Source organism: Eschscholzia californica, unplaced genomic scaffold (genome assembly GCF_041429995.1).
Source record: "Eschscholzia californica isolate CP2 unplaced genomic scaffold, dmEscCali1.0.p SCAF_5, whole genome shotgun sequence".
Classification (NCBI taxonomy): domain Eukaryota; kingdom Viridiplantae; phylum Streptophyta; class Magnoliopsida; order Ranunculales; family Papaveraceae; genus Eschscholzia; species Eschscholzia californica.
In genome coordinates this window covers 35,354,472-35,367,763 of record NW_028238472.1, presented here as the reverse complement: position 1 = coordinate 35,367,763, position 13,292 = coordinate 35,354,472, and the positions used below count along the sequence as shown (strand labels likewise).

The following is a 13,292-nucleotide window of genomic DNA, read 5'->3' as shown; positions in this document are numbered from 1 at the left end:
GTGAAATTATGAAACAAACGTTTTTTTTTTTATGGTTCTGGATAAGTTTTCAGACAACCTAGGAGGTAAAAGAGATGTCTGTCTTGAGCAAAGAAAAATGAACCTAATGAAATGGATGGAAAAATAGCAAGACAGATATAGAAAGATGCCGTGACGCATGAAGTAGTATGGGATGTCATTCTAAATGATGCTAACGCCCAATAGCTTGATGCGCTCAATAACTTGATATAAGAGAACTTCGGTGGAGGTGAAATCCATGATCTACTAATTCCACCTTAGTAGGGTCCAAACAATAGTTTGTAGTGCAATATGCATGCCCTTCAGGATGTTCGGGTGTCTTTAAGACAATTCATGTCAATTACAAAAATATATATAGGGTTATTTCCCAAATAGCCTCCAACTTTGTGACCAGCTTCCTGCCTAGTCCCTACTTTATCAAAAAATACCCAGATGACCTCCTTTTTTAGTTTCCGTTATAACATCGTTAACTAGTCATTACCTCTCTCTCATCCAACTCATCGCCTCTCTCTACCACCTCATCTTCTCGCCAACTCATCATCTTCACCGGCGACCTTCAAACATTAATTTTTTTTTTAACTCTACTCTCTCTCAAATAAAAAAAAGTTTTAATTTATCTCTCCTCTCTCTCTCTCTCTAACTACTCCGGCGAAGGGAAACCCTTCGCCGGAGTAGGTATGTTCGTGGAACAGACTGAACAGATCTGTCCAACGAACAGACAACTCTGGCAAAAGGTTTCCCTTCGCCGGAGTATTTAGAGAGAGAGATGAAAGAGAAATTTTAAATTTTTTTTAGAGAGAGATGAGAGTTTAAAAAAAAAATTTAATGTCGGCCGGCGACCTTCGCCGGTGAAGATGATGAGGTGGCGAGAAGATGAGGTGGCAGAGAGAGGCGATGAGTTGGATGAGAAAGAGGTGATGACTAGTTAACAGTGTTATAACGGAATCTGAAAAAGATGGCCTATCATTGTTATATTGCATCCAAGCCAAATGATGTATTAAGTACGATTCTATTGTACTCGTATATTCCTATGAGTTCAAATAATAAACATGAACTGGCAAATAAAGACTCATTTTGGTCACCAGCAAGCTATTAAGACCAGTACAGAGGGGGTTCAAGAAATTGGACTTTTACTATGATATCTGAACTCAGATATACATTTTGTAAGACCTGCAATAGTTCCACGGGTACACCAGGCAGGAAACAGGATCGGTACCTGCTGATGTAGCTCTGAAGATCGAACAACCCCACCACACCAAGAAAAGTTAAACTCCTAACCAATACTGGATAGTTGAATAAACCCTTTATTCATGGAAATAGAAAGTAAAGTATATTAAATCGCATTCGCCTTTTGATTTGAATCAGATATGAAAATCTAATTACATTCCAAATTAGTGATCTGTATTCTGTACAAGAGTCCTAATTTTGGCTTGTATATAACAATACAACATATACATATAATAAAGGTTGAGGTGGGAGCGTATCCTCTTTTTGGCCCATCATATTCAGAAATTCATTTTCTTGGGGCTAGCAAATAGAAAGAATACTGTACATGATTTTAGAACAAGAACGAGTCCCGAATGAAGCGTGCTAGCACACGTGAAGATAATCGACTCAGTATCTCAGGAAGTACTCGCCCGGAGATACCAGGCAGTACAGGAAGAAGCTCTTCAACAACTTGAGTAATGTTCATGTCCTGCCAGTTTCAACACAAAGTTAACCACAAACCGGTCAGACGAGAAGATGAAAAAAAGATTCACAGTAAACTTGGTGAATTTATTTTACACAATAAATCATTCAATAAATGTTAAAAATTTGAGAAAGAAGTTTCAAAAAGAGAAATAGTTCTTTAAGTAATTAACTAGAAGATAACACTAATTTGATAAAGCTTCTAAAGAAGAATGTAGAATTCTGATCATTTATGAGACAATTGGGAACCTGGGAGGGATGTCCCAACTTGAAACCCAGCCAAAGGGTGGCATCTTGTATAATGCCGATTCATGTTGGCCAGAAAGGACAAGTACAGCCTAGTGTACCTCCTAACAGATTCTCTGGTCGATTCGCCGACCAATTCTTAGACCTAACGGCCTAGTTGCCTACACAGCTAAGACATGTGGTACATAAGTCCACGACAGTTGCAGCAGTTCCAGCCTTGTCAAGGCCTTCATCAAAACTTCTTTCTCAGAATGCAGCAACTGCAACAGTTGTGCATCTGACAAGCCTATTTTCGCATCATAAATCTGTGTGTGGGTTGTGTTTTTTTATTGTGATGGACTCATCAAGGATCTTAGCTAATATTTGAGAAAAGCCATATTAAGCTTCAAGGCGGTGTACCTTGATACAGAAGTTGTAAATCAATCTGGAAAAGGTAAAAGTACATCACTCAAAAAAACAACCATAGTTTCGCTACCTGGCTACAACGCTAAAAAATGGCAAGAACCTAGCAAACAAAAGACCAAGTCTCAATCCCTTAAGCAAATCAAAAGAACGATTTTTTTCAAGTTCTGCCTGAGCTCACAAAGCAACGTATGCCTCAATACCTACAAGTATTTTTTCTGCACCCTGGAGTATATGTCGAGCCCTTTGGTTGAAAGCAAGGAAACATTCCTATATTTAGATTAGGTGCATGAAATCACACTTAACTATTTCCTGCATAGTTTCCATGGAAATTTCGACCGAAATTGTTAGAAATTTCCGCCGACATAATGGAAATCTAGCAAAAAGTCCGGAGAAACTAAAACTAAAGACGTCTCTGTTCTTTCATCTTTTTCATCTTCAAATTCTTCTTCATTTCTCATAGATATATCTCTTGATTTTTTATGTTATGTTCTTAATGTTTTTAAAATCTATTTGAATAATTCACCACCTGACATAACTGCCTAAATTGGCAATACCTTCTCAAACTAACAGAGCTTGTTAACTATTATCAGTAAAAATGTTATCTTTTGGGTGTTATTTTCAAGAAGTTATTCAATTTACTCTCAGACATAACTGTGTAATTCTCAATCACTCCTCAACTAATAGATTCTGTTAATCCGTTATGTACATCATTTTTATGCTTCATTATGGTTTAATAATCTTGTTATATACAATTGCATCGTCTTTATATCATTTTCATGGATTTGTAAAATTTCTACACTCACCGGAATATTTCTACGAAACGTTTCCATTTAGGGACTGACCGGAATTTCCACCGAGACCGAAATTTTATCCCTTGGTTGAAAGGACCTTCCGGAACCTTCTTTCCTAGGTTCGGCGAAATTGGTTTGACTCATTTGTAGTTGCTGGCCTAGGTTCACGACTTCTATTCAGGTAGTATTGGTATAGTTTTGATGGTTCAATGGGGAAGAAACTATTTATTTAAAAGCATCATAAGTATGCACTCCGAGATTGGGTGTTTCCTGTAGTACCAAAGGTCAAAGGATATACAAGATTTCTGGCCATCGGATACCCATAAGGCTTAAACCAGACAAATGTGTGGTAGTTGGGTTTTGGTGAAACAAGACAAAGAGAGTGCTTCTTAGTACCAGCGGGGTGGCCATATGAAGCAGTCAGGTGCTCTTTTGCTACATGGGTTTTCGCCACATACTCTATATTTGGTACAGATATATCTGATAGCTCTCCTGGCTTATCTGGGTAGTTGACATTGCAAATCTTTCATATCCTTAATTTGAGATTCACTGGATGAACATTATGGTCAAGTGGTTCATACACCATATATTAAGGGCAAGATAAAGGGTCTGTTAAAGATCTTTTTGCGCACCTTCCGTCACAAATATATAAACCCCACACATAGTCAAGCTACTAGAGACTCTAATAGTCTATTTAATTCCTCACCAAAACTATCCCTTCTCCTACTTAACATATATAATGGACAGAAATTATTATAAAAGACTAATCGTACCTGACCAGTCGTCCTTGAGTTTGATTTTCCAGCAGTTAAGAACCCAACAACTTTCTGGACATTGTTCAGTATAATTCTGTCTTCCTCTGTGATAGTAGGTAAAAGAACTGCAGGCCTCAGACGCCCAAGAGAAGGAACCATACTGTTCATAACTGAGAATGAATTTCTGACACCTAGGGCTGCCATTATCTGTACCATTTGTTCCCTTGAAACAGCATCAATACCCTTCACTATCTGATACAATGCCAAAGGTAACAGTTTATGTTTTTATATATAAGAATATTCACATTCACATGAACAGGATTCTTTTGGGATCCATACTACCACTTCCACAGGTATTATACATATCCAAGTTTTTTTTTGAAACTTTGAATGAATATATATTACTGAAAATTGTTAAAGTGAATGGTACGCATGAACTTATACAACTGTGTTATGTCATTATGTTATCTCAATTAATGATTATACCATGACAAGATAAAGATTTAGCCTCTATAATACTCCTACAGTCCTACTCCAATGATTTAATCTCTATTATACATATCCAAGGTGTAGCAGTAGAAGGAAATACCAAGCAAACATGGGACTTCGCGTCATAGGATTTTTTATATTGAAGATTCAGATATAACCAAGAAATGGAGATTTCAATAAGTTTGCAGTTCATTAATGCCGTTCAGCTACCCCAGATATCAAGCCCGGTACTTTTTACTTCTTTAGTCTGGAAGCGACCGAAGTAGTATACTGATATAACTAGGATGCTATTATGAATCTATGCAAATAGAGCTTTGTATAAGTACCTCATCTAGAAGGAAGTCCCGAAAAAAGTTTCCCTTCTCGGATAGCAGAAAAGCTAAAGCTGCTCTTGTTTCAACTGGTTGTTCCCGCTGATATACATTTGAAGAAAATCCAGGGAGAAGATAATCTTGAGTTTGGAGAGAGCCAAGTTCAGCCATACCCCCATTCAGTTCCCCACCACCGCCACTCTTAGCAGCAGTTATGAAATTCTCGAAAGCTTGCATGACATCAATAAATCTTTCAGCGTCAAAAACTCCAGTTTTTCCATATATCGTGTAACGTAACGCATTTCTCAGTCGTGGAGATTCATCTGTTAGGAGTCTCTGGATTGGAGAAGGAAAGCAACAAGACCGAAAATGAGAAATCTAGCTTGGACTCGGTGAAAAATATTAAAACAGTGGAATTAGGAACATTTACATCTATAATGAATTAAAAGCAACACCATATATCAGTGGTAGTCGAAGAAAGTAGGAGTTAAAACCTTTCAGGCTAAAAATAGGTAAGAAACTTCGCATTGACGCCATTCACATGTTTACTTTATGTTCAAGGGGTCAAACTGAAAAAAATATTACTAACAGATTCCCTGTTCAAACAAAACTTTTCTTGGTAATCCAGAGATCATGTTAAATTTCTACTCATGATCTGTTATTGTTGCACAACATACTAAATCACATGGGTTATCATCATTTTTAAAAGATTGTCTTGGTCACTTCAAAATCCAAGTAACTTTGAAAGCAAATAACTGAAGGGATGTAAAAAAGACACAAGATCCTTTCACTACCTGTGCAATATAAGGGTAGGCTTCATCTACGATGGCAAATTCAGGGTCTCCCACTAAAGCTATACCTTCCAGTACGCCTATTGCCCTGATTATCAAGGCAAAGTAAGGGGGTATTCTAAATGGATAGTCAAACGTTATTTGAGCTAAGTCTGCTGCCAATTCCTGAAAGTTGAGATTTTTTGCTCCGCCACCTTCAAGAGCCTGGTCAAAAACCTTAGCCAAAACAGGTAAGATAGGTTCCAAATTAACCCCGTCTGGGATGAAACCAAGCTTAACAAAGTCCTTCACAATAGCTCCATAATCCCTGTGAATTAGATGAGCAATTGCTTCAATCATCCCGTATTTTTGATCATCAGTTAATTTTGTCACAAGACCTGTAGCAGCAGTAAACATGCATTAGAACATTCAGTTCAGTCCTAAATGCTAGATGGCAAATTAATTTTCTGTAACGCTTTCAACAAATCGCAGAAAGAGCAGTGGTACAACAACTGTAATGTACGCCGATTTTCAGAAGCTCAACTTCCAAAGACGTGATGCCACTTGAAACTTTAAATCATTTTAGGCCTAATTCGATGACCCGAATATTATTAAGATCAGTTAAGCAACCAAATTAGACTTTCTAAATATCGTTCCAAAGCCATTTACAAAAGAAAAGGATCTTCTCCCTTAGCAAGCTTGTTCAGCAACTAGTTGTTAGTTTCTTAAGCCGAGTAGTCCCTGAAGTCTGACGCTTATATATATGGGCTTAAGTTGTAGTTCTTCATAATCTAGAACGAACTGGTTATTTATCTCCTTATTTATTTGATTGCATTCTAGTTTCATTTATTTCTTGGTTAGATTACCTATTTAGCTTTTGGTGCCTACAGGCTACATCAGAAGGGGAGGTTGATGCAGAAAACCCTTGACCCAAAGGAGCAATTAAATGCCACATGGAAGAAGCCTAGCAGTTTGATCTACGAGAGTTTATTAGGTTATAAGCATAGTAATTTTAATTATGTAAGAGAAGCTGAAATCAAGGTGTATAACAGTATAAGAACTAGAGTTACTACACATGGTAAGTGTTCATGGGGCCTATAAATAACTTACTATTCAAACATCGATGATCAATGAAAATAACAAGTTACTGATTATCAATATCTTTGTGATTCTTTATATCCTTTTAAGCTTATTTTTCATGTTTTTAGTTTTTAGCTGTTAAACGTAATATAGAGTACGAACTTCGTCTTCCACAGAGCTACATTGACTTTGAACCAGTGCAGGTACATCACTGTTAAACCTATTTACAAGTGAACCATTTACCACATCCCCTCAAGAGACAAGAGTGGATAGTTACCGAAGTCAAGGATAGCCAGCTTCCCATCTGGAGTTCGGATCAAGTTCCCAGGATGTGGATCAGCATGAAAAAAACCTGTATCAAGTAACTGTGCAGGAACAACACTGGTGAGAAAGGTATTTATATGATGAAAAATACTTAAGTTATATATAAAGTCTTTACTTTAAAAACGAAAATATATAATTAATCAAGATACATTAACTAAGAAAATACTCATTTCTTTTTTGGTTTGTCAATTTTCAAAGTCCTATTTCTAAAAGTAGAGTATAAGCTTTTTTACTCTTTGCAACAACATCTATTACTACAAGTATAATGGCAAATTTTTACTCTTGTGTTGCACAAAAGTTAATAAGCATAAAATTCGAAAAACTGTTTTGCTTTTAATGTGTTTACACAAATTAATGATGTTCCCCTAAAAAGTTGAGTTTTCAAAATAGGACACACAAATGTGAGGGAGTAAGTATTTTCACCTGATAACTAACATCTTTTTACTTGGGATGAAATGTAACAACCTATGCTCTAAAGTTTAAATAAATAGAAGCATACAACATTCCCAAAGGACGCTCGGCCCAACTCTATTCTCCATCATCTTTCATAAATATACTTTTCTCCTTTCCAAAGCGAGTAAGAGGACAGTTAAAGAGAAAACGAAGAGTCTGAATTTAGAGAGAGGAGAGGGGAATTGAGATGAGATTAAAAGTTCTAGTATGAGGCTTATTAGCTTGCCTAGCCTCTCCGTAGTCTTTTCCTAGTTACACTGACATTTATTGAGTTTATAACATTTTATTGGTTTAATTACTACACATTTTCCAGCAAAAGAAATATCAAGTGAATTAGAGAACCTACACCATCTAACGTTTTTGCATTGGAGTTAAAAGATGTTAATACAGACGCAAGTTAGAGAATCAAACCACTTAGAAATGTATATATAATTTATACATCGTAAGTAGACGATGAAACATATTTCTGCCTATGGATAGGAAGACCTTAGAAGATGAAGCATGTGACATAAGTTAAGACTCTGAACAATATATGCGTATAGCGTTTCTGCATATGTGCATATTTGGATGATATATTGAGACATCTATAAAATTATGGAACACTCTACCTGTTTCAAGTAGCAAATCACTCCAACATTCACCAGCTCCCCAACATCGCTTTCAGTACTTTGTGACAGTTTTTCTCCCTCTACCCATCCTGTTGTGAGAACTCTTCTTGAGGTATATTTCGTGTATGTTTTAGGCACAACAACCTACAGGATCATACCCAAATAAAAAAGTTACAAAATCACACGTGATATATCATATATGATATGAACTTACAAGAGTAACAGGTGCTGCTTTGGCATACTATATTTAAGTAACTACGACGGAGAAATCTTTCCATTATTCAAGATAAGCAATGGTGTAAAATATTAAGACAAGAAAATGTGCCATTTTCACCCACATTAGATGGCACCAAAAAGGTTATGAAGCTAACCTGAGGAAGATCCTTTCTCATCATTTCAGCAAACAATGTGCCATTTTCACCCTCATTAATGTAATCGAGTTCCTCAAAGAAACGAGCAGCCCATTCATCTACCAGTCCAACAACATCGACTGAGATCTGTAAATTTGTGAATCAGTTTGGGAAAAACTACTGTTGGGCCACAACTTTTCAATTAAGATTCATTGGTATTTAATGTCGTGAAATTGAAAAGAAGATACAACAGTATTTACCTGAGGGAACTTACGAAGAACCAACCCCAAGTTCCTTATGATGAATAAATCGACTGTAACAGTCTCAAGAACAAACGGCCGCTGTACTTTAACAGCCACTAGATCGCCATTTTCTTTAAGCCGGCCCTTATATACCTGACCAAGAGATGCTGTGTGCAAAGAACTAAGATTACTAAAACCAAGAACAATAATTGTATTTTGTATCATAAAATTGTAAAGCTACACTGCCTGCGAACTTGAGGAACTAGAAATGAAACCAAACCAATATAACTGTGCAATACACACCACCAAAGCAACTTAAAAAGATCAGTGGAATCAAGTAGAAGAAAGGGATTTTCTGGATTACCAGCAGCGATTGGAGATGATGATAGTTCAGAATAGACGTTCTGCCAAGGCTGGCCAAGCTCCTCTTCAATAAGAGACATAGCTAAATCATCTGGAAACGAAGGAACCTATATTATTGTAGAGAATTCTATCAGCTGATAATACAGAACAAACAAGCTGCAACCACACCCACTAAGTTTACATGTAACGATTAAACATAATCTATGTAATATGCATTGGGGAACCCAGGATTTCAATCATGAGTACTAGAAAGAATCAATGTTGAACAGTAAAAGAAAACAGCAACAATCAATGTGGTTACAGTTATACTGAAAAACAGCCATCAAAAAGTAATCGAATATATGATGAAAAAAATGAATTTTTTTTGGAGGGCTCTTCCTCGATCGATCACGGACACTTTACTGCAATCTGAGTTATTCAAACTGCCCTTAAAGGGCAGACCTCTTTGGAAGTGTTTTTTTGGAGCATTTGGATTTCGTGTAACTAACTGATATTCAAAGGTAGAACAGTGTCCATAAACTCGATCATTTACTTGATTCAAAGGAATCCTTTGCTTTGGTCAAGGACCAACGAGAGGGATAATTTTTTATCCTTGTACGAGTTCCCAGTTGCTTGGGACCCAGTGATATAATTTGGTCCCTTGTCACGGGTTTTGTTTGCTTTTTCTTTTTGCAACTTTAGGAGTGTTGCCTGACTTCGTAGAGGTTGGGGTCCTTGCGGCATTGTAAATACTTTTAAGAAAATATGCTCACAGGGGCCAGAAAAACGTGGTTATGGAAACTTAGACCACCTGCGCACTGGTAAAACAAAAACCACCTCGACCAGATCTACCGAACAAATCAGGCCGCCCCTTGCCTTGAAAGAATTCACACGGGGCCACCAGATTTCCCAAAATAACGGGAGATCTGCTGCTTACTGCTAAGGGAAACATCCAACCTATACTATAGTCAACTCGAATTACTTTATAGAGTGTATCTTACTGATCTGCAAAATAATGTACAAGACACATCAATTGTGGATGACATCCAAAGTGATGATGAATTGCTTGTAGGAAATCCTACTGAATTTGGACAAGAGGAAGAAATAAAAGGAAATGGAAGCAATCCAACTGAAGTAGGTAGTAGTAGAAGTACAATAGCAGAGCCAACTTCAACTGATTGGGAAAAGGATTTCAATGAGCAAGATATGAATACTCTTGAGACTGAGGTGGTAGAATCTGATGAAGAAGTAGCCCAAAAACGGAACGGAAAGTGGTGGAGGTGGGGGAAGCAGGTAATCAAGTAAAATCGGGAGAAGGGCTACAGCTAATAACAAATTTGTTAGTTGATGTGGTACTTCTTTGTAGTCATTAATCCAGTTATATTTAATAACTAATTGGTTGATTTTGTATACCATCTTTTAGTAGGAAGAAGAAATGGAAAGGCCCCCCGCTCCCACGACAAATTCGATGAATCTGGTAAATGAAGAAGAATAATGGGTAGCTATAATATCTGATGAAGAGGATGACCGAGAGATGAGATAATAATAACGTTTCTTCGGATGATTAAAGTGGTGAAGATTGAAACATCTTAGGTTGACGGTTTTATGAAGTTTGGCAGGAAGACATTGATTGTGACAAAAGATATTAAGTCTTAGTTTTTAGTCTTTCGATTTTGATTGCGTATCTTATATGGTTTAGGATAAAGTTTTATACTAATGGTAGTAAACTATGTTATTTATAATTCTTATGCTAAGATTATTTAATTTCAAATATATAAAATTCAAGCTACGCCTTTATACCGCCTCAAGGCACCGCTTTGCTTTGTCAAGGGAAACCGCATCAACGAGTAAAAACGCTCTTTTAGACATCGGCTAGTATGATATAAATCCCATGCATTAACGTCTTCAAGCTTTTACTTAGTAAAACTGTGAGCAATGTGGAGGGAAAAGGAGGAAAGTCCTTCCAGAAAAAATAGTAAGAACGTAACTTTACCTTATCACAAAGCTTTTGCAGCTCAGTCATTGCTGCAGGTGACAAAATATCTGGTCTGATGCTGAGTGCTTGCCCAAGTTTTATATATGCTGGACCCAAAGATGTCACAATATCACGCAATTCAATAGCTCGTGCAACTTCATTCTAATGGAAAAAAACAGAAAGCATGTAATGAATCGTGAGTCACCATATCCATGACCATCACACATCTCATGTGCAACAGAGATAAGTTGAAAATCTGAAACAAGATTTTGTCAGAAGCACAAAGAGACTAAAATTGTTTCCCACATGAATGAATTTGTTTAGATGAAGATAAAAACAACACCAACAATTTATTCAGGTTCATTATCGAACAGTAAATCTCGGTACACTGATAAATAAAACTGCAAATACGGGACAATCATAAATAGTTATATAAGAAAATTTGAAACTTCATGCTTCTAGTTTTGCCCCATTTAGGACGGAACGTGTGCATACTTTTTCTTTTCTTGTATTATTGCTAACGTCCAAGACCATGTTAATATAACAGGCATGGATTCGAAAAGTATCTCATGAGAGAAATTTTCTTTTTGAAATTTTTGGATTCATATGTCAAAGGGGAACATACCTTACATAGATATGGTAGTAAGTTGGGAGGCTTGGATTACGTAACAAGTCGCATCTAATATATTCATTCAAATTTTCAAAAAAAAAATATGTTAAAGGGGAAGTACAAAAGCTTTTGTATATATTACGTCATTAAGGTCTCCCAATTGTAAACGAAAGCATAGAAAGATGTAGTTTTAGCTCATTATCTCATTAAAGAATTACCTCTTTGACCTTCTTGTTTATCACATCCCATGCAAGGCGAGAAAGAAAACCACCAGCGACAGATGATAATTGGATGACACGTGTTGCAACAGAACGTGGCCGTTTTCCCCAGTATGAACTGATGATATCAGGATCATATACTAAAGGCAACGAGTCGCAGCTTTCATCAACCTGAAAGAACAGGTTATAAGTTGTAACTCATAATGAACTAATAGAATTGCATTTGTAGTTGTCTGGTTCACATGACTGAAGTACGAATATTGGACCGTTTCCACCAACCATATGCCCAAATCATCTAGTCAAAATCCAAGGAAATCAAATGCTACTATACTGATGCGGCTTCACTTGGTTTACTTTACATCTGGGTGATGAAATCATCTCATTGTGTGTCTCCTTTCTTTCTTTGTCAAATATCTTTATCTAGTTGGCTAGTTCACATGAACCCAAGTACAGATGCAAATGGCATGCTAGAATTTGTGATGTAGAAAAGATTAACTACAGGTAACTGTATAATCACACAGTAAACCAGGACCAAATAAACTTTTTGGAATGAGAGAAGCAAACCTCAACAAGGCGGAGCTGAATATTTTCATCGGCGAACTCAGAATCCCTTAAGTTCTGCCCCCTAAGACCCCTCATTAATATCGCCACTTGCTCATTTTCTTCCATCTGCGCTCTCACTCTTTTTATCTCCTGAGAAACGTTGCCCATTCTCTGACAAAGAAAAGAAATCATTAGAACTCACAACCAACTGCCTAAAATCAGTTTTTGGAGCAATTAATAACTATCGTTATTGCTGGTGGTGGTGGTGGTGGTGGTGGTGGTGGGGGATTAAACAAAACAAATTCAAATTTCAAGGAAAAAAGTTAAGTTGTTGGTAGTACCGTGTTATTGATTCCATTGACAACATTCTTCTTCTTCTTCTCTGGTAGTGGTGGTGGATTAGTCTCAGTAGCGACCGCCACAACAAGGCGGTTAACCCTTCTTCTGGTTCTGGAGGAAAAGGAACTAGTCTGAAATGGTAATGAGGTACGACGCAGGAGTTGGAGTGGTTCAATTCCGCAGCACCCAGCTACTACCACTTCCATTGATGATCGATTAATTATTATTATACGCCCTAATTACAAATAATTGCTGAATATAACTCTCTTCGGTTTCTTTTTCTGAGCTTTAATTTGAACAGAAACACTGATGAGTGTGTGAAATAGAGAGAGAGAGAGAGAGAGAGAGAGAGAGAGAGAGAGAGAGAGACGGGTAAATTTGTTGTCCTCCCACTCCCAGACTCCCAGTTGAGTATTTCTACAGTTAACTGAAAAGGAAACCCCAAAGTTTGTTCGCGTCTCACTTCCCATTCTTGGAACAACACAGATTGATAGATAGATAAGCAGTGGTGCGGCCTCCAACGCGTGGTCTTTTCTACTACCGCACCTTCATTTTTCTTCTTTCAACAAAAGAAAAGCTTCCTTTCAACAAAAAAAAAAAAAAAACAAAAGAAAAGCTTCCTTTTTCTTCTCTCTTTCTAGTTTCTCCTACCCATTTTTAAGGACTCTCTCGTATAAACACTATTAAGTTAAGGTTATTTCCAAATGGGCCCTAGTTTACTTACAATGATCACA

The 13,292-nt window shown here is 37.0% G+C and overlaps 1 protein-coding gene across 2 annotated transcripts; it reads right to left on the bottom strand.

Moving 5' to 3' along the window:
• Positions 1 to 1,367: 1,367 nt before the first annotated feature.
• On the bottom strand, positions 1,368 to 13,026 carry LOC147538850 (Protein kinase superfamily protein). 2 transcript variants are annotated; one of them, XM_086640231.1, is made up of 14 exons: positions 12,858 to 13,026; positions 12,561 to 12,810; positions 12,241 to 12,390; positions 11,677 to 11,847; positions 10,867 to 11,010; positions 8,896 to 9,001; positions 8,550 to 8,698; positions 8,311 to 8,436; positions 7,940 to 8,083; positions 6,832 to 6,919; positions 5,499 to 5,872; positions 4,720 to 5,040; positions 3,923 to 4,156; positions 1,368 to 1,714 (listed from the first exon to the last, which is right to left on the bottom strand). In XM_086640231.1, the coding sequence occupies exons 2-14, from the start codon at positions 12,762 to 12,764 to the stop codon at positions 1,577 to 1,579; spliced, it is 2,349 nt and encodes a 782-aa protein (XP_086496357.1). In that variant the 5' UTR covers positions 12,765 to 12,810; positions 12,858 to 13,026; the 3' UTR covers positions 1,368 to 1,576. The 2 variants fall into 2 exon arrangements, with proteins under 2 accessions (XP_086496357.1, XP_086496356.1); XM_086640230.1 differs by having other exon boundaries at positions 12,561 to 13,026.
• Between the last annotated feature and the right edge of the window lie 266 nt (positions 13,027 to 13,292).